This window comes from Oryzias latipes, chromosome 9, assembly GCF_053564925.1.
Source record: "Oryzias latipes strain Hd-rR chromosome 9, Olatipes_Hd-rR_3.1".
NCBI lineage: Eukaryota > Metazoa > Chordata > Actinopteri > Beloniformes > Adrianichthyidae > Oryzias > Oryzias latipes.
In genome coordinates this window covers 17,788,900-17,816,550 of record NC_136245.1, presented here as the reverse complement: position 1 = coordinate 17,816,550, position 27,651 = coordinate 17,788,900, and the positions used below count along the sequence as shown (strand labels likewise).

General features: G+C 41.9%; 2 protein-coding genes across 4 annotated transcripts in view; one reads left to right on the top strand and one right to left on the bottom strand.

The window, feature by feature from the left end:
• Positions 1 to 300: 300 nt before the first annotated feature.
• disp3 (dispatched RND transporter family member 3) lies at positions 301 to 14,673 on the top strand. Of its 2 annotated transcripts, none has more exons than XM_078952821.1 (22): positions 301 to 319; positions 1,095 to 1,201; positions 5,823 to 6,740; positions 6,830 to 7,049; positions 7,186 to 7,322; positions 7,400 to 7,534; positions 8,460 to 8,620; positions 8,794 to 8,933; positions 9,033 to 9,124; positions 9,224 to 9,388; positions 9,656 to 9,817; positions 9,897 to 10,040; positions 10,125 to 10,261; positions 10,361 to 10,530; positions 10,619 to 10,749; positions 11,888 to 12,072; positions 12,168 to 12,294; positions 12,549 to 12,694; positions 12,780 to 12,939; positions 13,037 to 13,150; positions 13,228 to 13,400; positions 13,488 to 14,673. In XM_078952821.1, exons 3-22 carry the CDS (start codon positions 5,831 to 5,833, stop codon positions 13,845 to 13,847), a joined length of 3,969 nt encoding a protein of 1,322 aa, XP_078808947.1. In that variant the 5' UTR covers positions 301 to 319; positions 1,095 to 1,201; positions 5,823 to 5,830; the 3' UTR covers positions 13,848 to 14,673. The 2 variants fall into 2 exon arrangements, with proteins under 2 accessions (XP_078808947.1, XP_011477626.1); XM_011479324.4 differs by lacking the exon at positions 301 to 319 and adding an exon at positions 530 to 851.
• Positions 14,674 to 15,570: 897 nt separating this feature from the next.
• Positions 15,571 to 27,651, bottom strand: part of bmp1a (bone morphogenetic protein 1a) — a 33,189-nt gene continuing 21,108 nt past the window's right edge. For both annotated transcript variants that reach the window (XM_004072482.5, XM_078952822.1), the window contains 14 exons: positions 27,460 to 27,584; positions 25,858 to 25,973; positions 24,813 to 24,915; positions 22,292 to 22,408; positions 21,770 to 21,915; positions 21,488 to 21,683; positions 21,151 to 21,276; positions 19,670 to 19,830; positions 19,321 to 19,501; positions 19,118 to 19,243; positions 18,892 to 19,019; positions 18,346 to 18,559; positions 17,952 to 18,202; positions 15,571 to 16,856 (listed from right to left, as the gene is read on the bottom strand). In XM_004072482.5, coding sequence (XP_004072530.1) covers positions 16,722 to 16,856; positions 17,952 to 18,202; positions 18,346 to 18,559; positions 18,892 to 19,019; positions 19,118 to 19,243; positions 19,321 to 19,501; positions 19,670 to 19,830; positions 21,151 to 21,276; positions 21,488 to 21,683; positions 21,770 to 21,915; positions 22,292 to 22,408; positions 24,813 to 24,915; positions 25,858 to 25,973; positions 27,460 to 27,584 — 2,125 coding nt within the window. In that variant the 3' untranslated portion in view covers positions 15,571 to 16,721. The remainder of the gene's footprint in view (positions 16,857 to 17,951; positions 18,203 to 18,345; positions 18,560 to 18,891; positions 19,020 to 19,117; positions 19,244 to 19,320; positions 19,502 to 19,669; positions 19,831 to 21,150; positions 21,277 to 21,487; positions 21,684 to 21,769; positions 21,916 to 22,291; positions 22,409 to 24,812; positions 24,916 to 25,857; positions 25,974 to 27,459; positions 27,585 to 27,651) is intronic.

Genomic DNA, 27,651 nt, shown 5'->3' with positions numbered 1-27,651 from the left:
CGGATGCTCGCCATGCAGGCTCATCCGCTGTTATCCTTTTGTGTTTGACTCGACACTGCTGCAGAGGAAGCACAGCCTCACTTCAGTCATCAGATGATGGATTATTTAATGACCCCTTGATGTCAAGCAATCCGAGTTAATCATGATTTAAAGCTGAGGAACTGTGTGATGGATGTGACACGGGGAGCGTGGTCATTAATGTTGGATGAGTGTGGGTGGGTGGGCGCTACACCCCCCCGCAGAATGCATCTTTTGACACAGTAAAGTGAACTCGATGAGTCAACCAACCCATGCTGCATTTTACAATCACATCTTGATTGTAAGTCACGCTGCTGCACACAAAAAAAGCATCTTTAATCCATCATTAAAACGGCGTCTTTCGTCCAAGAGGCTCAGAATGAAGATAGAATAGAAGTTGGTAAACTCACATCAGATGATTATTTTAAATCACTTTTCTCCCCCTTTGTGGCTAGTTATTCTGTTCTTCCTCCTTTCACACACACCCCACCGACTGAGACTGGACCAGACCACAGCAAATGGTTTGAGGGGGCTCGGGCGCAGCGCTCAAAGAGAAACGTCATTTTGGTGAACCATAAGTGATTGAAAAAACAACCGCTTCCTTTTAAGTGGCGTTCATACAAGGATTTAGAACCAGCCGTTGCTCTGCAGACGTCCAGCGACAGAGTCCAGAGTTTCTTTGAGCCGCTTTCCCTCCTTGTGTTTTCCACACCGTTGAGTCAGCCATCGGAGCAGGCTGAACAAAGCCACAGGACAGGAGAGAGAGAGAGAGAGATAGAGGGGAGCTTCTGGGAAGAAATGTCTCTCACAGACTCTGTCTCCTCGACAACCGGGTAAGAAATGAGGGGAGGGAACCACAGAGAAGGGGAGAAAAGACCGATGTGAATAGAAGCAGAGGCGGACGTCACACCATAAACCGCACCAGGCGATTGCTGCTGAGTGATGGAGGAAAAGTGGATTTTTTTGTGAAGCACTCTCTTGGTCACAGCTCCATATATATATACCTGCATTGCTCTCCTCATGAGTTATCAACTATGCAAACAAGCACTTTCTAATTCATCTTTCTCTCACCTCAGTGCATGGACCTGATGAACCTCAAGATCACAAGTTTAGTGCCATAAAAGTGGACCAAGCAGACCTGACCTGATCACTTCACCTGGGTTTCTTCTGTCATCATCACCAGGTAAGTCTTTCCTCAGTGGTGCGGACATTTGCTGCTTTTGTTCTTGGCAGCTTGATGAAAGCACCAAAAAAAAGTCCAGAAAATTGCAAATAAAAAAGCTGAAAGTAAGGACAATTTGGATTTATTGTAAGTTATATGCTGCCTTTAGGGGAAAAAAATACACTTTTAGTCATTACACACCTAACAACAAACATTTTACCTTAGCAAATGATATAAATGATGTAAAATATATTACATTTTACATCCCCATCATGATTCACCCACTTCCCAGAGAGCTTTGCTGCTTCTCTACTATAAGCAAAAATTCATCAGTGGTGAGAAAAATAATCGCCTCCGCTGGATGCTATGTGATAGTGGCAGTTTGATTTCAGAGTGAAAAGAATGGAAGGCACAGTCTCCGTAAACAGCGTGCTGGGTACTCATGCATAATATATTATTCATAGAACACTGCTGGTGAAATCAATGCTTATTTAAATGGGGTGGTGAGTTTACATCAAACTGAAGATGTGTGTGGCAGGAGCCAATGTGTGGTATTCATACCGGATGAGATGGAGAGGAGATAAATTGACGACAAGGGGGCGAGTTACATGTTGCTGCCACCAACAGTGAAGGTCATCTATTGCTTTAATGGAACAGATGGAGGTCTAAAAAGAGAGAAATGTGGATTGAAAGGTGGAAAAGGTCAAGACGATGAGAGGGGGAAGTAAAAAGAGGACTGACCGAGGAGAAAGACATGGAGAAAGCTCAGGCAGGCATCCTTAAATTTCCTGACTCACCAAGCATAAAACACAAAAGTTTGTTGTTTTATTTTGTTAGATTTGTCAATATTCAACTTGACTCTAGCTTTATCGGATATTTCTGGATCAGCATTACAATTTTATGGAATAAAAAAATAACTTTACCAGTTTACCTGTGTGCCTTAAAACACCCAAAGTGTGTAACCACAATGAATGGGTTATATTTCTACTATAAAAATGTTTTATTTAACACAGGATGCCTGATGTTTAGTTTAGTTCAGTTTTTTCCAGATGATGCTGAGAAAGCAGTTGATGTGTTTATTAGTTTGATGTTTTCCCAAAACACAGGGGGACAGAGTTTACTGCCTTGTTTGCAAAATCTCACCTGACCTTTGATATACAGCAATGCAAAACTAATGTGCTCCGTTCTACACAAAACTAGCTTCAATATGGAGGGATTTTAGAATAATTTTCATGGTGAAATATCCGATTTTACCTAAATTATTCCAGTTTCTTGTAATTTAGCACCAGCCCTTATTGAAATAGCACTACCGCCGTGCTCCATCATGGTACGGAGTTAAAAGCTTTTTTTTTTTTTTGCAAAAAAACATCCATAAGAATGACATCACCAAAGAACAACAAATTGTCCTCCTGAAGTCTTCTTCTAAATACTGTGGTGCGGAGAAAGACCAGTCAACCTCTAACTAAGAGATTGCGGGTTCAGCTCTCGCTTTTCCTATGTTTCAAAGTGTCCTTGGGCAATACACAGAACCTCACATTGCTCCTGGTGGTCTAGTTTGCACCTTTCACACAGTGATGGCAGCTTTGCTACCATCACTGTGTGAAAGTGTGTGTGCATGGGGGAATGGCACTTGTGACTGGAAAGTGATTAATAAAGGTAGAAAAGACTGGAATTCTGACGTTAAAGCAACGTTGATGTTCCAACATGTTTGAGGATCAGACATTTTACAACGTTGTTCTTGAAATGTTGTTTTATCCCTTTTAATATTTTCCACCAAAGCGTAATTGCTCTGATAAATTTGATTGCCTCTTAGACTTCTTTACTAGACTAAGCTTTATGTTTAAATAAAACCCTCTGCACAAGTATTTGTGTGTCAAGACAATAAAACATTAATGGGGTTCATATTTGTCATGACGGTACATCCATATAAGCATTTGTGCAGAACTATATTTACAGGGGAAAAGATGCAGTCAAGGGAGATTCACGATTCAACAGCGTTTTTGTTTGGAAAAATCACAAAGCGAGACTACTGAGACGGCAAAATTAGGACTCTGCAGCACAAAAAAAAAGATTCTTTACATAAAGCTGCTACGCTCTCGTCAAGCAGGCAGGTGGAGCGTGGCAGCCCGAGCTGCAATTGTTCGGAAAAAAATAAAAATATATAAAAACGGCCAGGAAAATAAATAAATAAAGCTCCTCTGGCAGCTCAGTCTAACTTGGGGGTTAGACAGGTTATCCAGAAAACACACCATACATTATGAAAGAGTAGGCTCAGTTTCCAGCAGATTCATGCAAGATTTGATATCTCACAGCCTGCACACATATTCCAGGACTCTGTCTGTGTTCATCCGCCTCAATTCTGAGAATCACAAATGAATAAAGAAGAACACAACCCTCTCTTGCTAATAGGAATACAAAGAAGAGATGGAGATGGAGTTTAGCTCCATAAATGCACCACATGGGATGACTCTGTTGGTAACGTGCACTGCGCGGGTTTTCAATCCTGTTTTCACTTCAGAAATAGATAGCAATGTTTCCGCCTTCTGGTATCATGCTGATACTATGCTGCAGTGTTTGCAGATGGAATCATTCTAAGTGCATAAAGTGAAACGTGTTTGCAGATGTGTTTTAGCTTTGGAGTCATCAAGAAGAGGTGTGCATCACTGTGCGATCACAGCACTACAGCACTAATCAGTCTCCTGGTATTCGATCATTAATGTGCGCCAAGTTTGTAGATTTGTGCATTTTGCTAAATTACCATCTAATCATCCAAATTTACCAAGAAATGCAGCTGTGGGGACGTTCCCCTGTTTTTCTCAGCTCCAACTTCTTTTCACTTTTGATTTGACTGGTTTGTTGGTGAGTGCAGCAATAAATGTTGACTGTGGATGCTTTAATCTCAGTTATTACCAAAGCTTTCACTCCTTTCTTCTTTCATTTCTGCTCCCCTCATCATATCACTGTTCTGCATGGTTCTGCTCATTTTCTGCTGATGAAAGTAGTATTATCAACAGAACAAAAAGATAGAGATGAAATGTGACAAGGTAAAAACAAAACAAAATCTATTCGTCAGAAGCACTATCTGTATCAAATCCATTTTGCCTGGTTTCATTAAAAAAAAAAGCTGTTGTCACGTATTTCTAAATATAATTTGCTCTCTGCAGATAACACGATGAATGTGTCACATTTATTCTATTCTGAAAAACACATTGGAAGAGTCCATTGCTTCTAAGCCACAAAAGAAGGTAATCATGCAAAAACAAAAACAAAAATAAAATAACGTATTTTGGTGGTACAGGTTAACACCTTTAGAAATAAAGGCGTAATCTTTTAGAGTAAACACGGGAAATTCATAATAAAACTATCCTTTGCCTTCTAAAAAGCCAGATAGATTTGGTTCAAACTACTTCTGCCTCCTATTACAAAATTTGAGGTTACCTCTAGGTAAAAAATACTGCTGCATAAAAAACAAATATTGTTCTGTTTGATGAATGGCCCACAATTGACCTCGTTTTTTTTTTTAATATTCCATTTAGTGCGGAGCTCTCTGGTTTTCAGCTTTACAGGCTTTACTGTTTCTAAGATAAAAGGTTGAAAGTGAAGGCATAAAATAGTCTCGTGGATAGTTCCCATAAAAGCTGCTCTCAGGGTGAAAGCCTTGGTTTTTAATGATGCACCGTTCCACACATCCACGATTTGCTTCATTATCAGTGAACAGCAGCCTGACTTTGCTGCACAATGACCACAGGAGGTGACTTTGTGTTGCAAAAACAAGCACCATTCTGCTTCTTACCCCTCCATGATGCAAGATTTGGGCAAACAGCACACAGAAAAACGCCTAAAATTCCTTTGAGCTTCAGGGCTTGTAATCAAAGGTCTCATAATAATTGAAGAAATTATTCTTTGAACGTTTTTATTACAAGCTCACACTCAATGATGGATTTCCACACGAGCTCTGGAGCTGAACAAGGGAATGTTACACAATAAATCAAGATTCTGTGTCGTACAAAGCTGACCTTAAAGCTTTTCTATAAAGACGCGAGATAAATTGCGCCCTCGCAGCCACTAGAATAAAAACTGTCTGCAGTATCGTGGAGTGTGGAGCAGATGGGTAAAAAAAACCAAAGGGAGCCCATGAACAGAATTTGTGGATGAACTCAGAAAAGTGAAACCAGCTCTTATTCTTTGATTCCCATCTAGTGCTTCACTCAGCCTTTTTGTCAGTGATTAGACAAGTGGGAGGATTTAGGTTGAGTGGCAAGACAGCTGCACCTCCACTCCTGACAAGTGAGGCAGCCGTCAGTGGACGCTCTGCAGGTGAAAACGGCAGACAGAGTTGAATCAAATTGCAGCTTTTAGCTTGAAACGCCTGAGGCACTTGTGAGCAGCATTTTAAAAGCAGAAGCCTGCTGGAGAATGTGACCCCCATCACCACCACCACATGTTTTAGTCTTGTCCATATGGGTTTGCCAGGGTCCACACCTGATTGACTTGATTCTTTCATGCATGCATGCACACCTTTTGAAGTGTTTTTTTGTTCCAGGTTTGGCTTCAGCTGAATGCTTGTCTGTTTGGTGCTCAGCTTGAGCCAGAGCTGCCTTGAACTCAGCAATGATCCAGTGGAATGATGTGTCTCTGGCAGGTGCTGAGATGGAGGCAGATGATGAGCCACTGCTGTTTCAGGCGAGCTGGGGAAGGGCTGAGGAAGAGGAGGAGGATGAAGTGATGCATGCAGCAGGACAGAGTTGCTCCGCTGGGAAGGTGGGGGTTTGTGGGGTGTGGAGGGCAGCGGGCTGGATTTACACACAGCCGTGGGCCAGTGGATTGGTTTTAGGGGTGGCCATCCTGCTGCCATGTGCCCTCTTTGCCTACATGCTACTTTACTGCCCCCCGCTGGACATAGACCTGTCTTACAGTGCCTTTGAGGTTCACAGTCACTTCTCCGCCGAGCGCTTTGATGCCCTTACCATTGCTGTAAAGACTCAGCTCGGGTCTTGGGACAGACGCAGGCGAGATGTCGATTATTCCCAGTCCGAGGCTCTGCAAGAACTTCTGTTGGGGAAGCTGGGGAGAACAGGGTGGCTCAACAAGACCCACACTCAAATAAACAGCACTTCACAAAGTGGTAAAGACCTGAGAAAAAGAGCTGCAGCTTATCAAGACACAAGGACAAAGCCGGATTTGAGTCAAAGGGAGCTGAGACTACAGGTTAGAAATTCCAGCTTTTCCCTCAACAGAAGACGCAGGTTTGCCTCCAACTACTACATGCAGAGCCAGGCTCTGTGGAGGATTGAGCTGGTGTTTGTGGCTCAGGGGAAAGGAAATCACAACATCTTTACTCCTGAGCGTCTGCAGACGATTCACCAAGTGGAGCATCTGCTCATGCAGCACCCTCAGTTTCATCAGTTCTGCTGGAAGCCTCTGGAAATAACGAAGGACCTTCCACTGGGACCATCGTACTGCTCTCCCCCCAGCTCCGTCCTGTCTTACCTCTATCCCAGCGAAAGAGGGGGCAAGATATACTACGATGGCATGGGACCAGATCTGGCTGACATTCAAGGCAAGCACAGCTAAATTCTTGCTATTATAAAAAATTAAGCTGACAGTCTAACTGGAGTGCATTGCTTTGCCTTGTATGGACTCTTATAGGTTCTCTCAGTCTGGCCATCACCCACCCTCAGTTCTACTGGTACGTGGATGAGAGTTTGACACCAGAGCATCTTTCTTCCTCTCTCCTCCGCAGTGAGATCCACTTTGGAGCTCCTCTGCCGTCCTACTATTCCCTGCAGGACCGAGCGGACGAGCAGAGAGCGCGCTTCAAAAACTTTGTGGTTCAGTATGCAGACACTTTGGCCAAGCAATCCACCAGGTCAGAAACTTAGAAACCACCCGACCCGAAACACTCTCATTCTCTTTAAGCATTGATATTCTGGATTACAGTCATGATTTTCATAGTTGCTGCACAAGTTAGTTGATAGCTTTTGTGTCTGCATCCTTTGCTACAGTCAAGTGAAGGTGCTGTATGGTGGGACGGAGCTGTTCGATGACGAAGTGAGACACACCTTTTACAACGACATGATGCTCGCTGTCATCAGTGGAGCCTGCATCACTGTACTAGTCTACATCCTTACTTCTTTTTCAGGTACGGCATTCTCAACCCATTTTTCTATCTCGTTTTTTTAAGTTTAGTTACACAGAAACGTTCTTCTTTCTTTGAAGTTTTCCTGACGTTCTTTGGACTGGTGAGCATTGGACTGAGCTGCTTGATGGCTCTTTTCCTATACCACGTGGTGTTCGGAGTGAGGTACCTGGGCATCCTCAATGGTGTTGCAGCCTTTGTTATTATCGGTATTGGTAAGTTACCTGAGGCAGCACACATGACTGTATTTGTGGAAACGTTTTTGGAGCTATGGAAGTCACAAAATGTGTTTTTGGTGTTTTTAACATGTTCTTGTGGCATTTTGGATGGAGGACATTTATAAAGAAAATTGAGCTTAAATTTGCATTGCTGTATATTTCTTCATTCAAATCGCTGTGGATCAGAAGCAGACAAAAATGCAGTTTGAAAAAGATTCTTGGTATGACATAGAAGCTACAACCAGCGGGCCACAGGCTCCCTGCTCCGCTCCATTCTGATGTATTCACTAGTAGATGACAAGATCCATGGATGTCTTTGTTTTCCTCAGCTGAGCTGGGATCTGGCTCAAAACTATTCGGCTGGATAGTGCCAATATGGCTCACCATTTTTGTTGGGGGTGTGAGGGTCTGTAAACTAGCAAGAAGGCCTGTAAACAGAGGGATGTAGGGACAGGTTTACTCCATGCCAATAGTCCCGCCCACAACTCAGAGTGCGAATTTCGCCTGCGGCTCTGCAGAAACGATGTCCTTAAAAATGACACAGGTTGATTGCAGCTATAAACAGCATATTTACCATTAAAAGACCACTTGAGAGGCTTTTAAAAATGGATCAATATATTGAGTGGAATTTCAAAATGTTTTTGAGAAATCAGTGCAAAAATATTCATTCTTTGGTTATTCATTTCTTTTGAAATCAAACGATCCATTTGTTGACATTTTATTGGCAAATGTGTTTATTTTTTAAATTCATGAGAAGGTGTTTAATTATTTTCTGTAAAAAAGACCAAGAACTTTCACGTTTTTCTTTGTAGAATGTAATAAACATATAATCCTTAAACAGTAAAAAAAAGTGTGTTTTCCTGTGTAATGATGTTCGTATGTGCCAGCACTCAGACACTTGTGTGGTCTCCTCTTCTCTCAGGGGTGGACGATGTGTTTGTGTTCATCAGCACCTTCAGGCAGGCCTCTCATCTGCAGCAGCCTCGGGAGCGCATGATCTACACGATGAAAACAGCTGGCAGAGCCACGTTCCTCACCTCCTTCACGACCGCAGCTGCTTACGCCGCTAACACATTCTCTCAGGTTATCTGGGGGGAGGGGTTAAACACAGCATTTAATGGGGTTATTGCAGAAGGGTGGACTGACACTTTCTCTGGGAATGAATGGAGCTGCCTTGCTTAGGCGATAGCTGTTTTTACCTGATAACTCAAATGCTTCAGGATCCTTCATCGTGTCTTCCGTTTCACCAACACCAGATCCCGGCCGTGCATGACTTTGGGCTGTTCATGGCCCTCATTGTCAGCTGCTGCTGGCTTTGGGTGTCCATCATGATGCCGGCAGCCCTGTGCATCTGGACTCAGCACGTGGAGCCTCATGAACACGGCTGGCTGAATTGGTTAGTTGTTGTTCATTTTCTTCAGTGTGTGAGGTTGTGCATGCTCAGTGACAGCAAAGAGATGGAATTGCTCTAACCTAAACTCTTTTTCCTTTAAAGCGTGAATCTGTTTCCAGGTTTGTCAACAAGCTACAGCCCTTTGTCAGATGAGGATGGTGATGTGGCCTTGCTGTCAGTGGAGATGGAACCAGGTCTGATTACCATCTCCCTCGCAGTGATTAAGGGAGAAAAGGCCATAAAACACTGCTGTTAACTCCAATTTAAGACCCTTTTTGCTTTGTCTTGGGTAGGTTTCTGTGATGCAGAGGACGATGCAGCCATTCTGTCTCTTTCAGTGGAGACTGATGTGACCCCTCCAGGAAAGCAGCATGTTGGGGTGGTGAGCACAAATCTCCAGTGGGGCCTGAAACACTTGGTGGCCGAACCGGCTGTGAAGCACAGAAAAATGGTATTAGGTAAGCATTCATCTAAACTACCAAAACAAAACAAATTAATGTTAAGTTGACACATGTTGTTTTATATTTGAAGACAAAAAAACGAAGAGTTTTTTTTTTTTTTAGCAATTTGACCAATCGATTTGTAATATTTGTTTGTATCAACCCAAAAGCAAGAGTGGTTGCTTGTTCTAAAGCTTGCATCCCTGCTCGTTCAGCTTCCTCTAAACTGCTTAATCTCCTCCATCAGACTCTTGTTATTCATCACTGTCTTGTTGCCAAACCCAGGCGTCTTCCTCCTTGTTTTTCTCCTATCTGCTGGATGCTGCTGTCTCCTGAGACCGGCCACTCGTGCGCCTCTTCTCTTCCGCAAAGACACAAACCTGCAGACTCTGCTGGCTTTGCGGAGCAACCTGAGCGGCCAGGGCATCTCCTGTCCCATGTGCTCAGGTGAGACGGTAACCATGAAGGTGATTTATAGGATTTATAGGTGTGATGCAATATCTCACTGACTTGTTTCATCCTGCAGGCGTGTTCATGGAAAAACCCCAACCACTCCACTCCCATGCTTCCTCCTTTCCTTTTAGGTTCTCAGCGCATCAGCATGGCCCGACTCCAGCAGCAACCCCAGCTGCTCCTCAGAGCTTTATAAACTCCAGCATAAACCAAACAGGTAAACGAGAACAAATAAAAATATTTCTGCATTTACAACCACAGCTCTCCTGATGACAGTTTTGTTCTGCCTGGATTTTCTCAGGCTCCTTACTGACAATTTACATATCAAAGTTAGACCAGGGAGTCTCTACAACAATATACAGTTTTTCACTCAATGCCAGCATTGAATCCCCTTGGAAAATCTGCAGCACGGATCACGAGGAGCTGTCTTCGTTCCAGGTCAGGAGGGGAAAGGAGGCAACTTCTGTACATTTTCTTATAGCTAATCATGCCAAAGAAACCCAAACAGATTGTAATGAACTCATTTTGTCTAAATAGGCCTTTAGTCAGCCGCAGAGCAATTACACCACCAGAATGACAGTGTGTGTTTCCCATGTGTACCGCCCGAACCCCAGCTGGATGATCACATCTGGTTCATGTGATTCTCGACACGGTTGGACGCGGGACTTTTCCTTTTATGCAGCAGCTTCTCCGCAGCGGAACAGCAGGTGCAAAACGATGACGTATCTATCTACATCTATCTAGACAGTAGCTTGTGACTTTCAGGTGTCATTTTAGCCATTTTCATCCCCTCAGGAGGCTGTACTTTGCTCAGTGTCGCCAGAGACCTCATCCCAGCAGAGTCTGTGTTAACACTCCTGGATGTGGATACTCTTCTGGACCTGATGGACATTCACGTGGAAGCTTTTATGTTCCTTTCCCCAGTGGTGAGGGTTTTTTTCCCCACAACTTTTTATTTAAAGAATTAGTCTTAATAACACAGCAACTTCAATAATACTAGTTACATTTTCCTTATAAAAAGATAAAAAGCAAGAAGGAAAGAAAAGAAACAAAAACTGTATTGTATGACATTTTACTCAAAACAAGTATCTGCACTCAAACAAAAAGTTAAAATAATAATCACAAAAACAAAACTTAACAGTGAACATTGCCTCACTTACATGATACCGTCACAGATCTCCTTAACAAAAGCTTTTAAGCTGAGGTTGCAAAATTCCATTCAAGTGGAAATCAAAAATCTGTTGAATCATCTGTTAGGTCTAATTTTTGAATATAATTAATAAAGAGTCCCCTAATTTCCTCAAAAAGGGGTTGTTTGCTTTTATGAAGATACATTATTGTTTCCAAAGGAAGACAGTACAACATTTGTTTTAACCACTGATTTATGCTAGCTCTGTTCATATTTTTCTATATTTTAGCCGTTAAGAAGCTAATATCAATAAATGTACTCTCTGTATTAATAAAATTATGTTTCACTGGATATATAGTCAAAAAAAATAGGGTAGGGCTCACTGCAAGTTCTTTTGAGATTTTTTTTTTCTATTGTAATTTTAACTTCTTCCAAAAAGATTTGTATTTGGTGACAGTCTCACATGCAATGCTTCAATGTGCCTTTAAATCCACATTTTGCACAAACATCTGGTATATTCTTATTATATTTATGTATTTGCACTGGTGTAGTATATAAACGCATTAACCATTTAAATTGTAGTATTCTCAGTCGAATGTTAATAGACAGAATGAATCTTACAACATGCCCTTGTCCAATCATTTTCATTAATATTTAGTGTTAAGTCATCATTCCATGATTTTAATTTATCATTTGAATTCTCTTAGGTATTAGATATCAATAAGTTATAGAGGTCCGAAATTATGCCTTTTCTTAATTTGTTTTTTATCATCTGGGTTTCAATCTTTAAAGTTTAAACTTTATCTGATATGACAGCTCCTATAAAAGAAGTCCTAAAAGAGTTTTGCTGATGCATGAGTGACAGTGACAGTCAAGATGATATTTTTACACCACAAATGCAGTAAAAAGTTTTTCTTCTTGTTCTATTTCTGAAGATCCCCCCCCTTCTACAGTGAATAAAACATCTAAAACATCTGGCTTCAATCCGTGCAGCGGCGGTACATGCGGCCACCCGGCAGTGCGCCCTTTGGTTGACACTGGGGCCATGGTTTTTGTCGTGTTTGGGATACTGGGGGTCAATCGAACTGAACATAAGGACAACCATGTTATTGGCGATATGGTGAGTTTTTCGTTTTGAATCCTTCCTTGTCCCTGGTTTGTGTACATTATTTCATTGTTTTTCTCTCTTTGCTGACTTGTTCTTTTCCCCTTAAGGGCAGCATAATACTGGATCCAGACTTTGATATTTTTAAGGAGATGGGCCATCTTTGCAAAATCTGCAAAGCTGTTGGTGCAAACAGACAGCTTGTGAAGCCAGGAGGAGCCCAGTGTTTGCCATCAGGTTTCATCCCTACACAGTTTCTTTAAAGCTAATGTCCTGGGGGGTACAAACCACACGGTGGTTTGATTTCGGGGAATTTGCTTTTTAGTGATCAAAATTTGCAGCATTTGCTAATGTAACTTCAAATAAACTGTTAAAAAGTTCTGAATGGCTTAATAAAAGACACTAGATCGAATGTTAATGGAAAAACATTCAATTATGGAGTACAAAGAGGGTTTAAAGAGGGTTTTTAGTCTTTCATTTGTCCTTTTTAGGCAACAAGCTCTCTTCTGTTTTGCCTCTACTCCATCCTGATTGTCAGTCTCTGCCTGAGCCCAACCTGCTGCCGGGGCAGCTCTCCCACGGAGTGGTGGGAATGCACGGAGACAAGGTCCGCTGGCTGTCCATGGCCTTTGAATCGGTGGGTCTCTTCAACTTTCAGCTTTTTATGCTCCAAAGGCTTTCCAGCAAACCACCTCTAATGACTGACTTCTGCTCTCCCCAAGACCACATACAAGGGCAAGTCCTCTTTTCAGACCTATTCCGACTTTCTCCAGTGGGAGACCTTCATCCAGGAGCTGCTCGCCGGCCTCCCACAGTCTTCTGCCCTGCAGAAAGGCTTTCAGACATGTGAACACTGGAAACAGATTTTCATGGAAATCATAGGTGAGTGATATTTCCACACCGAACATGTGAATACATTTAGTTTTCTGCTGTGAAGAACAGGAGTTTGAATCTATTCTTGAAATGTGTGGGTTTGCAGGTGTAGAGAGTGCCCTCTGGAGTCTGCTGCTATCACTAGCCATCTGTGTGGCGACTGTGTCGGTGTTCACTGCACATCCTCTGCTGTTGCTCCCAGTACTTGTAACTATTTTAGGTAGGGGGAAATCATGTTTTCTAGCATGACTGTGTTGTGATCTGTTGATGCAGCTCTGGGTTTGTGCTCTTCAACAGGAGTGATCTGCCTGGTTGTTGCCATTATGTACTGGCTGGGATGGGAGATGGGAGCTGTGGAGGCGATTTCCCTCTCAATCCTCGTCGGATCTTCGGTGGATTACTGTCTGCACCTGGTGGAGGGATATCTGCTGGCGGGGGGCATCACTCCCTCTACAGCTGCTCATGATTTGGTATGCAAGACTGTCATGGAGTTTCTGACCATGTTTTTATATTAAACATGACACTGATTTTTTTTTCCACTCTCCTTTTCCCTGCAGGATCCTTCTCCTTTGGCAAGGCAAAGGCGAACTCTGCAGGCAGTGAACCATGTGGGCGTTGCCATAGTGTCCAGCGCCGTCACTACAGCAATCTCCACAGTCCCTCTGTTCTTCTGTATCATTGTGCCTTTTGCCAAGTTCGGTCAGATTGTGGCCATCAACACAGCCATCTCTATTTTCTTCACCCTGACCATAACCGTTGCCATGCTGGCCAGTGTGGCCCCTCCCCACTTCAGCAGACACCGGCGTGCTGTGCTTAAGGCCACCCTGGCTGTGATGGCAGCTGCAGCCCTGGGAGCTCTTATATGCTGGGTGGGAAGACAGCAGGGCGTATTGGCCTGGCTGTCGATCAGGACATAAACTCTGCAGTCCATCCAGCGGGGCGACTCCTCCTTGATACTGACCTTCGTTCCGAGTCAGCAGGAATATCAGACCAAGAAGTGATCTTGTACTTGATAGCACAAAGATGTCAGAACCACTTTAGGGATTATCAACTTTTTATCCAACCAAGATTTTTTTTTAACCTATTTTAATGAGTATTATAGGAGCAATTCCTGCCTGCTCAATGTTTCTGGAGTGTTCCTAAATGACACTATGATGGCTGACCTTTCTGGATTCATATGATGAAACGGTTTCATCTTGAATCGAGTCTTCTTCACATTTGTATCAACTTTTTAACATGAAAGAGCAGCTGCCTGTTCTGACAGAACGCAGTGCTCTGACGTCTACCATGATTCTGTGTTGCTGGTTCACACAACATCACCTTGTCTTGACTTCAATGTGCCAAATAGTGGGATCAGACTATATTTTACTGTAACTGTAGCCAATTTAAACAGTTTCATGCAAAATGTGTGAACGTTTTGTTTTGCTAACTAAACTCGCCGATACTGCCAGCGCCTCACACAAATTTTGCCCCTTTGTTTGCGTTCATTTATCATTCGCTGTTCCTGAGACCTCTCTTCTCCCCCTCAGGTGTGCCCCCACCGCTCGACTCTTAAATGCGGTCATGGTAAATCACTTTGTTCAGTTTAGAGCTTCACTCAAACAGCCATTAGTAGTGTTTCCTGTCAGTGAAGGTGAGGGCCGTCTGTCAGATCACAACACAATTATGGTCGGAGGACTGACTCTGGTCTTTTTTTTTCTGTACGTGTTTTATGTGAACGTTAAATAAATCGGGGGCAGCAAACCCTTTGGTCTTCTCTTATAGCTCAACACTCAGCATTTGTGTAGCAGAATTGGATCAAATCTCAGTCAGTGGGAGAACCGCAGCATCACATTTCTGAGTTGCTATTTATTACAATTGCCTCAGTAAAGTGTAAATTACAGTATCACATTTATATATTCAATCAGCATAATTAAACAACAAAATAAAAATATTAACGTTTCATACAGATCCAATATTTTTTATGTCTGTAAATGAGTAATGTGTTTAGTAAAAATGTTAGACCTGGCCTTTATCATATTACACAGCTAGCTTTTAAGATTTTCCAGCTGCAGTTCCACCTATTATCTCCACTTTTATGACATCACACCAATCCAGTGAAATGAAATCAGCTTCTATTTAGACAATTTAGGACCTGTTAAGTGCACTCTTACCTCTTGTGCTATCTTAGATGACCCCACCCTTACATTGACGTGTTATCTCTACCATGACAAAGGTGGATAAAGGTGGAAAGATTTCATGTAATCCATGGACACCAGTGAAGATCACAAATCATTGAAGAAAAAAGGTTCAGCGCACTGTCTAGTGGGTCTAGATGACCCAACTCCCAACATTAAGGTGCCTAGGATAGCACAAGGGCAATGCTGCGTTACCTTTTTGAGATGTCCACTTTATGGTTTCACAGTTCAGATGTAGTGATTCGAATCTGTCCTACAAAGAAAAATGGGTCAGACAAACACTTTTGGCAGTCTGCCACAGGTTCACACAATGTGGTGGAAGAATAAATGATATAAGAAAAAAAGCGAGCAACAAAATGTATTCAAACATAGACCAGTGGCTTTACATTAGAAGGTTAACTTTAACAGTACTGTTCCTTCGTGCCATTATAAGTGCAGTTATAACAATAAACACCCAGGCTCATTTGGTTCTTGGGGAAAGTTTTAACTGCATCAAGTAAAACATGAAAAAATTACTTTACATTAAAGCAACACTGAAACACAAGTCATGTCTTTATTATACCCCATGTTGCAGGGCACACAATGTTCAAGTATGCCTGAGGAACATGATGAGAAAAAAAAAAGAAACAGTAGAGTAAGAGAGATAAAATGCATTTAAAAAGAAGTGAACTGCCATTGCATTTCACAAATATAAGCCCATGGTCTTGGAACAATTCACTGTAAAGTGCTAACTGGTCCGAGCTGAGGAAAAAAAAACAATTAAAATGAAACATGTTCCCTTTGAAAGATCAAACACATTACAGGTACAGTAATAGCCAGTCACTGGGCAAGCAATTACCAACCAGAAGATATGGACCACAATTCATTTATTAGTCTTTTAAAAAGATAACTGCTTCCTTAATTTCCTCGTCAATGGTCACCACGAGGATCTTGCTACTGGCTGCCCGGGTAATGCCAATTACAAATGCTGGTGCTGTCCCTCTACAGATTTTCTTCCTTTCTTGTGATTACATGCAACTGACTGAAATACAGCATAAAACGCTCAAGTCAAGTCCTTTTCGTTCTCCTACGGCAGGAATCCTTGGACTGAAGGGATGACAGTGCAAGGAGAGGACAGCAATTTCTGAAGAGTGCAGGAGATGTTTTCACACCCCCCCCATGGTTGTGGTGGGTTGGCCTGACAAAAGCAGGGATCTGTCCAGCTGATGCCTGCCTTCCAGCAGGTCCTGAGAATCTGCAGGTTTTCCTCTGTGCCTTTCATTAGAAGGCATATTTTTAAAAAAAACTAACAAAAAACAAAGAATGAATCAAAAAATTTCTGGAGGTTACTGGGTGAATACATGTTCCCCGCTGCCTCCCTATACACCCTCCCACCCCAATCCTAACCGTAAAAAGGTAAAAACAAGGTGTACTGCAGAATGGCTTTACTCCTCACAGTCTGTGGGGGGAGCTAGAGCCCCTAGGAGCGGAGGTGCGGTTGGTGGTCTTGCGGTTGTTCTGACGTGTCTGGTTTGTCTTGGTGGCCGAAGGGTTCCGAGCATCAGGCCAGCGCCTCCCCTGGGTGCTCCTCCGTTTGCCCCTCTGCCCTGCACGGCCCCTTCTGGCCCCCGCTGGTCACTTGCGTGAGTGCAGTGTGTCCTGGAACTTGGTGCTGGTGTAGCGGACATGAAAACCTTTCTTGTTGATCGTGTCGTCGGAGTGGAACTTGATCACAATGGAGTCACCGGCTGAGTAGATCTCCTCTGGAGGCTGTAAGGAGGGAAGAAACAAGAGAGTCTTTGATGGTTGTGGCTTTTAGCTTGTTTGACCGCCTTTCAGCTGAAACTTAAGTCTCCTCACATGCTGGATCTGGGGTCAAACTGGTGACTGTGGTGACCAGGCTCTGAATGCTTGTTCTGTCAGCCTGAGCCGTGTTAGGGTCAGAGTTTAGCGCTGTAGCTTTCTTCTCAGTTTGGAGGTGTAAAAAAAAAGGATCACCCGGGCCAGGTGCATCCCAAAGCAACACAAGCACAGGCTTTTGTGTTTTAGCAAGTGTTTGAAGCGAAACTAAGAGTATTTTCATGTAAGCATAAAGGATTTGAAAGAAACTTCTGTTTTTGCCAAATTAGAACATTAAAAGCAATTAAAAGAATCTCTTTGAAAATTAATTAGGCATTTGCAGAAACCGAATGAGCAATTCTTCAGCAGCAGAAAAGACAAGAATGCCAGAGTGGTTAAAGCAGCCAACTTTCAAAAACTCCAGACTGCTGATTAAAACTGCCATTCAACATGAATAATAAGCTCTATCTACAACAGCCCACAGCTCTTCCATAAGTGCTTTAAAAGGAAAGATGAGAGAAGCCTGCCGACATTGACGCAAACCCAGAAACGGAAAGCTATTTTACTGAGAGCCTGGAGCTATAAGCAAGAAACCCCTCACTGTAATGAGTTTCATCTTCAATTCCACTGAATTGTGTCAGTTTATTTCAAGAAACCTGATTGAGAATTTTCTCCCCAGACAGCGAGGAAGTTACAGCCCCTTCAGCAAATGATTTATATATAAATATATAATCATGTTCTGCAACAGGAGGACACCTGACCTTCTGTTTTTTGTAATTCAATTTTGATTTGGGATAGCAATTTAAAGTTTTAGTTTAAGCCCTAAAGATAGTCCATCGACACACACGTGGTTGTGTCGCCTTACAACAACACTCTCAAAGTGATTATAGGTAGTTAGCTCTACACAGTCACACAATCGTCACTGGAATAAAATACTCAAAATCAGAGGAGCAAACTCTCCTGCTGTTGCAACAGATGTAATATGCTTGCTGAGTATTCAAGAAATAACATAAAAAGTTTTCTCACCCCCGAGCCGCAGTAACGTCCGAGTCGTGGAGACTTTGTGTCTGCTCCGTCAAAGAGCTCCATGTAGTCGTAACCGCAATCTGCTTCCTCCTCAATCTCAAAGGTCTGGAAGATGAGCTCCACGCCGTAGCCCTTCTCTGCTGAAATCACCCACTCACAGTCAGAGGCCCCTGGATAGTTGTTGTCCCCAAACTGGGCGTGGGAGAAGAGGTCCTTGGTTTTGACTTCAGCCTTTAGAATGCCTCCACACTCTGAGCAAAAAGGTTAAACAGAGTTGAGTTACTGATCATTTGATCAAGTTCAACTAGATCTTGCAAATTTAGTCAAATATTCCAGAGACTGAAATGTCCCTAAGAAAAAAAGAATTACATTTATACTGTTTTAATATAGTTACCTGCAGAGTGTGAGGCATCAAAGCCTTTTTTCTGCACTGAATTATCAGAGAAAAAGCGTATGAACAACTTGTTGCCGCTTGAGATGATGGGTTGCGGTTTCTTGCTGCCACAGAAGCGACCAAGAGATGGAGCTTTGGCGTCTCGCCCATCATAAATCTGAATGTGGTCGTAAGCACAGTCCAGATGGGCCTCCATGTCGATCTCATTGAAGGCCTGTCACAAACCAAGAGGTATCAGTCTGATTGTCCTAAACGTAAACATCAGTATAATATACCAAAAAAAAAAAACACTTTAGAAACAAATTTTGTACTAGAAATACTAAAAATGGTGTAGTTTCTTTTGTATTTCATTGGTGGTTTTGCTTTGCATAAAGTGTTTTTGCCCTAAATCTGCAACAAACAGAACTAAAACGCAGACAACAGAAGGGGGAGCCACACATCACTGCTACAGATTTTGACATGGGAGAGTACTTCACTACATTTAACCTTTAAGTCCTAAAGTCACAAACTCCATTTACACTGAAAGGATAAAGAAGTGTTACATACGATCTTGATCCGATGGCCTGGAGTGGTGCTCAGAGCCCAGGTGCACGCTTTTTTGCTGGGGTATTTATCTGGCCAATTTGGACTGGTGATGGCGCCGCTCACGCTATTCACTGTGTGATCACAACCGGCTGAAGAAAATATATACATACAAATACAATTAACAATTATTAAACACAATGTAATTTTCTAAAAACCACGGAAAAGTGGATACATTTTTGAAACAAACCTTCTTTACAGTCGTGTTTGTTCTCATGCAGAACAAAGCCACTCCTGCACTGACAGCGGTAGCTGCCAAATGTGTTGACACAGTCATGCTGACAGCCGCCATTCTCCTTGGAGCACTCATCTTTGTCTGAAGACAAAAGAACATTTAAACATTTTTAACCTTTAAGGCCGAGTTTTAAAAGAACAATGTAATTAAAGAGCCACCTGAGAAGAACTGTGCTTTGAAGCCCTTTTTGGACACCGTGTTGTCTGACTTGAACTCGATGCGCATGTTGTTGTACTGAGAAGTAATGGCTTCCGGTTTCTCAGACCCACAGAATTTCCCATGTGGCTTAGAGTCTGCGGAGAGTCCACTGCGGACCTCCACAAAGTCATACTTGCAAACCTAAGCAGAGAAACAGAGCGTGAGGAGACCAGGACCTTTTGCTTGTGTTTTAATTATGAAACACATGAAGCAGAGGGACGGCTGTGTTGCTTTGAGATGTGGTGCAATGACAGAAAGCGCTCAGAACAAACCCACCCCGTACAGTTTCACAGTAAACCCAATGCTCACATCGTTGCCCTCAGTCTCGAAGACATCAAACAGCAGAGTGATGCGATACTGAGTGGGGGCAACCAGCTGCCAAATACAGTTCTTATTTGGGGGGTACTCTCTGGGCCACCCGGGACTGGTGATCGAGCCGTTCAACTTGGTGATGAAGCCTCCACAGGCAGCTGGACAGAGCACACAGCAGAGGAAGAGTCGCAGGGTTAAAGAGTGACACATGCAGATGTGCAGAAGAAATTAATATCACCACATGTTGCAACAGTACATTCCAGACGTTTTATGGCCTTTTAAACATAGTTTTTTTCTATGTTGGCAAAAGAAAAAAGGACTAACAGGCAAACAGTACTGCAGGAGGCCCAGATAAGCTTTCACTTGACTGGAAATTGTGTGCAGATAGCTGTTAGTATCATCTATAGTCATTGCACAACATGCTTATACAAGACATGAAGCAATTATAAGCTCTTAGCTTTGCACAATGGTGAAATGATCATTAAACTATTTATAAACCTATGATATCATTCTTTTTTTATAAAAAAACAGTTGAAACCACAAATGAGGAATCAAAACAACGAACCAAAGCGTGACAGCTTGGCTTCAAAGATGTTTGAACAAGCAGTCAGAAGAGATGTCTGAAAGACTGAAGGTTTAGCTCGAGAGCGCTGTCGACTCTCTTCAGCACGATGGCAGACATGACGTTCCAAACTATTTAAATACAGTTCCTAGATTTCTTTTTAACCCTACTGAGATTTAAAGATTTTTTTTCAAAAGCAAAATCTTCAATCTAAATGTATGCAAGCTTGAAGCAGTCTGCATCTTTTCCTTTACAGATTACAGTAAATTCATTCATTCATCTTTTACCGTTTATTCCCTTTCGGGGTCACAGGGCTGCTGGAGCCTATCCCGGCCACTTGTAAATATTCAACATGAAGACCCAGTACTACAAACACTGGATTCGATTCTATACTAAAATGTGATATATTTTTTAGTTTAATTAAGCACATTAAAAAAACTATGTTCACAATTTATAAATAATTTGACATTTTACCTAGCAATACAAAATAAAAAGTAGTGGAATTTTACCCAAAAAACCCCATCAGTTTGATTAAATTAAGAATATTTTAAAGATGAGAACACATATCATGCACAAAGTGAGCACTAAGGCTCTTATCCAAATTAGTTTCCATACTATTGTTATCATACCGTTGTTAGGATAAATAACTTGTCTTTTCTTAAAGTATTCTCTGAGATTATCTTATTGTTTTCATTTCTGCAGCTGAAACCGTTTTCTTGTTGCCCAGTGGAGCAGCTTGTAAAATGACTCTGAGACATTACTGAATTATCTCCAAATTGAGACAAAAATAAAACAAAGGCAATTCCACTCACATTGTTTCAGGCTTTTGTGAATGGGTGCACTAACTGTGTTTTTGTTGCCAACTGTTTAAAGTGCTTCAGGCAAGCAGCACCGGTCTCTGTCCTGCTTTACTTACCCTCACAACTGCGCTTATCTGCAGCTAGCTCATAGCCAGGGTCGCAAGCACACTTATAACTGCCCAGTGTGTTGACACAGCGTTGCTCACAGCGACCGTTGTCAGGCTTGGAGCACTCATCCATCTCTGAAGACACAGAGATATGTTAGGGCCTTTTTAGCTGGGGCCCCAGCTTAACTGCTTACAAGAGAAACTCTTCAAAGCAGCAGCAGAACCAAGAGAAACACGTCATACAAAATCCAAATGTGCAAGCAGAACAAACGTGTGGCAAAGTAATTCCTGGAATCCGTGAGATGTACAGTTCTTTCCAAAAAGTGGACCACCTTTACCCTCTCACCTTTGAAGAAGTTGGCTGCAAAGCCAGCCTTGTTGACAGAACCATCTGAAACAAATTTCATCCACAGATGGTTGGAGCTGGTTTTAATGTCATCTGGCTTGTCATAGCCGCAGAAACGGCCCAGTAGAGGGCTGTTTTCAGAGATCCCATCACGCACCTCTAAGTAATCATATGCACAGCTGTCATGCCTCTCAATCTGAGGAGAGACAGAAGATTTGAGTTGAGAAGAGAAGAACTGAAAAATAAACTTTCTGTAAAAAAAAAAACATGACACTTCAGTACCTCAAAAGACTGGAAGGTAAGTCCTACATGGTAACCCTCAGAGACTGAAATCTTCCATATACACGCTTTGTTGGGTCTGTAGTCATCAGGGTAGTTGGGGGACTGAATCTGGCCATTGTCTCTCTTTACATCCCCGCCACAGATTGCTGCATGAATTAACCCAAAAGAAATACTTAAAAAAAACACCATTAACATTCCTGAATGGTAAAATATTCAGGAGAAGCTTCTCAGAGGGAAAAAAATATCAAGAACGTGTCCTCACAGTTGATTCACTGATTTGTGCAAATTCGTGCACACATACTACACACATCATTCCCCTTTCACTGTCTGGAAATAATGAAGCTGCATGTGAAGACCAGCCAAATTCTGATTAATGCCGCATAAAGCTGTGACACATTAGCAGTAGGAGAGCCAAGGCTCGTGCACAAATGCGACGGCCTCCAGCCACATTGTCTGATGAACTACTGAGTTTGGTCAGCTGGACAACATGCTGGGATGGGGGTCCAGTAAATGGGGGCTTACCTTCATAAACTGCAGAGAAACCTTTCCCCACCCAGTTACTGCTGCTGCGGAACTCAATCCACAGTCGGCTGTCTGTGGAGATGATTGGCTCAGGTAGCTTATCGCCACAAAAACGACCTGTGATGAATAAAAAAAACAGTTTATACCGATGTGTGTCACTTCAGAAATTCCTCTGCGTAACAAAATATAGCAATAATAAAGCAGGAAAACAGATGAAGCTTTCAGTAACAAAGAAAATACTTCCTTTTACAGTTCAGTACTTACAGGGATTTTAAGTGGTACTTTTGTTGTACCTATTGGGTACTTTCATGGTACTTGCTGTGTATTTACACTGACCAAAAATATAAACGCAACACTTTTGTTATTGCTCCCATTTTTTATGGTATGAACTCAAAGATGTGAAACATTTTCCACATACACAAAATAACCAGTTCTCTGAAATATTGTTCACAAATCTGTCTAAATCTGTGATAGTGAGCACTTCTCCTTTGCCAAGACAATCCATCCCACCTCGCAGGTGTGCCATATCAAGATGCTGATTAGACAGCATGATTATTGCACAGGTGTGCCTTAGACTGGCCACAAGAAAAGGCCACTCTGAAATCTTCAGTTGTATCACACAGCACAATGCCACAAATGTCGCAAGTTTTGACGGAGCGTGCAATTGGCATGTTGATAGCAGGAATGTGCACCAGAGCTGTTGCTAGGGAATTGAATGTCCATTTCTCCACCATAAGCCGTCTCCAAAGGCGTTTCCGAGAATTTGGCAGCACATCCAACCGGCCTCACAACCGCAGACCTCGTGTAACCACACCAGCCCAAGACCTCCACATCCAGCATGTCCACCTCCAAGATCGTCTGAGACCAGCCACTCGGACAGCTTCTGAAACAATCGGTTTGCATAACGACAGAATTTCTGTACAAACTGTCAGAAACCATCTCAGGGAAGCTCATCTGCATGCTCGTCGTCCTCATCGAGGTCTCGACCTCACTCCAGTTCGTCGTCGTAACCGACTGGAGTGGGCAAATGCTCACATGCGATGATGTCTGGCACGTTGGAGAGGTGTTCTCTTCACGGATGAATCCCGGTTTACATTGTTCAGGGCAGATGGCAGACAGCGTGTGTGGCGTCGTGTGGGTGAGCGGTTTTCTGATGTCAATGTTGTGGATCGAGTAGCCCATGGTGGTGGTGGGGTTATGGTATGGGCAGGCATATGTTATGGGCGAAGAACACAGGTGCATTTCATTGATGGCATTTTGAATGCACAGAGATACCGTGACGAGATCCTGGGGCCCATTGTTGTGCCGTACATCCAACAAAGTGCTTTCAGTTCCTGCCAATATCCAGCAACTTCGCACAGCCATTGAAGAAGAGTGGACCAACATTCCACAGGCCACAATAGACAACCTGATCAACTCTATGCGAAGGAGATGTGCCGCACTTCATGAGGCAAATGGTGGTCACACCAGATACTGACTGGTTGTCTGAGTCCCCTGACCCCCTCAATAAAACAAAACTGAGGATTTCAGAGTGGCCTTTTCTTGTGGCCAGTCTAAGGCACACCTGTGCAATAATCATGCTGTCTAATCAGCATCTGACATCTGCGAGGTGGAATGAATTGTCTTGGCAAAGGAGAAGTGCTCCCTTTCACAGATTTAGACAGATTTGTGAACAATATTTCAGAGAACTGGTTATTTTGTGTATGTGGAAAATGTTTCACATCTTTGAGTTCATACCATAAAAAATGGGAGCAATAACAAAAGTGTTGCGTTTATATTTTTGGTCAGTGTATGTGGTACTAGTTCCACAGTTAAATCTCCATAGTTAAAAAATAACCCAGGTTGGGTTGTTTCTTTATCCCAACCTTTGAGGTAAAAAGGGACAAACTTTTTTCAGGGTTACTTTAACTCAGAAAAAAACATAAATTGGGTTGAAATGAAATCCCTAACCCCCAAAAAAGTAACCCAAGAACATACCCCAACATAAATAACTCAGAAATTGGGTTGAAGAAATAACCCAAGAGTGTGTGCTAATGTGGCTCTTGAGCTATTTATACAAAAACACATTAACACAACACATAAATACCCACTTGGTACTATGTAAAAACCTTGTGTGTAAAGCAAAAATATCAAATATGTGCCACACAAGTATGTAGCAAATATAGTACCACTTAAATACACAGCATGTACCCTGTATGTACCCAGTAGGTACAACAGAAGTACCATATAAATACCACTTTAATACACTGTAAGTCCTGTAGTGTAACAAGCAGTGTTACTCCACTTTTAATTTTTGTTACAGGTTGTGAATTGTGAAAACAAAAATAATTGAAACTTTAAAATGTTTTAATCTTGTGAAACCCGTCTTTACTTGTCAGTTAGTCTAAAAACAAAACAAAGACTAAACTATCTAGATCAACACTGATGGCGAACATCTAAATATATAAGGATGAACGTGCACAGTTAATCAATCTGATCAATGGAATAATCCTGTAATCTTAATTTCAGTGTCAAAGCTGACCTTTGAGCGGTGCTTTCCTCCAGTATCCGTCACGGATTTCTACATGGTCATACCAACATAAGTGACTCCTGTACAAATCCATGGAGGTGAAGTTCAATATGATCTAAAATACAAGAAATCCACGTTATCAATGCAGCTGGGGTTGTAAATCAACTAATACACTGATAATTATATACATAGGTGTACTGTTTTGTACTGTAGTAGTTTTATCTGTAGTAGTTTTATCTGGCATTTTAACTCTTTTTTTGTGGCTTTTCTAACAAAGCAAAATCTCTACTGCTGCAGTAATAAAGACCTGCTTTCCCCTTTTTTTAAATAATAAATCTGCTATTTTACATAATTTCACAAACTATTTTTTTAATTCATTTGTTTAAAGATCTATTAAAGGAATATATTTTGTTCAATTGTAACAGTTCAGGTTGAACCTCTTAGAAATGTACTATAACTTTTTCTGAGATCCATTTATTGAAACTTGAAATAGAAAAATTATTATTAAAAAAGTATTTTTTTTAGAGTTATATAGATTTAGTTAAAAACTATTGTAAAAAAATCAAGAATAGAAAAAAATTACAGCAATAGTTTCTTTTCTGTTTTGCAATAGATATGATGAGACAAGAAATTTATTTTATCTTATTATATGAAATTATAACACTTTATTCCCTAAAAAGTTTAGAATATTTTCAAACTGATTTTTGCAAAGAAACATAGTTTCAAATAATATTTAGGATTTTAAAGATTATCTAAAAATGTTCAACTTCATTCTGTAAAAATAAGAGATTGATGAAATCACTACAAAACCTCAGAATCTGTGATTATTTGTTTAATGATAAAACAGAAAAACTGTAGATGACAGAAACATTTCCAGCAAACTTTTATTGTTCTGGAAGTTTTTTTCCCCCCATATAAATCTATTGTGCCAAACCTTGTGGTCCCATAGGTCAGTTGCTGCAGAATGTTCCCATTCCCCATAAAAAAAAGACAACAAAGCCTAATAAAAAAGAAAAAGTAACCTCAGAGTTGATCTTCCAGTTCCTTACAGTCATACCTTTTCTCCTGGTGTGACTGATATTCTCCAGATGCAGTGCATGTAGGCCGAGTATCCGTTTGGAAAGCCAGGAGACGAGAAGTTGCCGCTGCTGTCCTGAAGGCTCTCTCCACATTCTGCATTCATTTACCAACAAACACAGACCCGCACATTGGGCCAGTTAGTCTCTGCTTAGACTTCTAATCTGTGCTGAACCTCGTTAAAAGCATTTTGGTAAAACAGATGCTGGAATCATAATGACTGACAGAAAACAAAAAGCTGCTTTTTTTATGTTAAAGTTTACATCTGGTGATAATATTACCCCCATCACATCCCCCATCGACTCCACATGATGATTGGACAGTGTTAGACACTTTCTCTGAGCATCCTCTGAAAATAAATCTCTTCCTCTATAAATAACCCAGCACCTTAGAGGACTTGATGCATTATGTACATGATGACAGTAAGAAACAGCACTTAGTTTAACTGGCATAACTTAGAAGCAGAAGCGTGTGAGGACCAAATCCAAACACGATACATGGTCTCATGGACAAAAGTAGGGAGGGTCTTTACCAGTGGGAGAAATCTGTTTAATTAGGTAACAGAGGAAACGACTGTGCCGTCTATTTGTGCATCTATTAGTAAAGTGTTATTTCCACCTTAGCAGGTGTTTCCTGTCTGTCTGCGTTCATTGTTTTTATGTAGGATTCTGTCCAATTAAAAAAAAGCAAAGAGACCTGAGCTACCAGCAGTGCTCCAAAATACCTAGCAGAGGTCTGTCAAGCTAAAACCAATAAAAAAAAGAACTTAGGCGCACACCGAGGATGACAAACACTCATAGGAATGTTGCATGAATGGGAGATCCGTGTCTCTTTAAGGATTTTTTTCTTTCCAGCACCATGTGGAGAGAGTCACAACCTCATCCCCCACACCGTGCGCCACATCATCCACCCTTCCTCTGGAGGCTGAGACAGTCGTGATTAAAAAGACAGAACGCTCAGACTCGCACAAGGATCCATTTATGGTTTAAGGTTCCAGTTTTAGTCTGCAGCCACACAGGCCAGTCCATCCATCTCCGTTTTAATCCAACCATGTTTATGCAGCAAGTTTCCATGCGAGGCAGGCGGCTCAGCTGTCCCATCCTGACCTACAATTAACTGTCTGACATGAGAGGAGCTATTCCTCCATGTGCAAATCTGTGTACTTCTGCTGCTATCTGTTCTTTATCAGGAAGCATAAACAAACTGTGTGGTTTAGAAAGTGCTAGTTTTAGAGTGTTGCTACACAGTTTAGATAGCATAAAGTGAAATGCTGACATGAGTTTTGTCTCTAAGTATCATTTAATCATGGTGTCCACAAAAAAAAGCAGTGCTTTTGCATCTTTCTGGGAAAGAGTGATTGAAAACTTCCTGTCCGCAATTTGTTTCGGCATTTCCTCTGTGGTAGAGACTGATGCTGTATCCAGGGAACCACACCACATCAATATGGAGCAACAGTGTTGGAAACATATATGGGGGGGGGGGGGGGGGGGTGCAAAAGAGCAGTACCCCTTCTGTGGCTGAAGTGCAGTCATGTGAAATCACAAGTAAATAAACTGAAGGGGACTTGTCATCTTGATCTTACTGGAACATTTGTAGAGCTTGCGTGCTTGTGCTATATCTCCTTTGCTGAGTCGGGTTCTCTGGCCGATGGGAGGCCGCACTCCATTCACATCGTAGCGTGGCAGGATGGTGTCCAGGAAAATACCTCTGCGATTGAGAAAAAGAAGCTGGCGTTAATGTTGCACGACACCCAGACAGCAAGCAGACTCCTTCA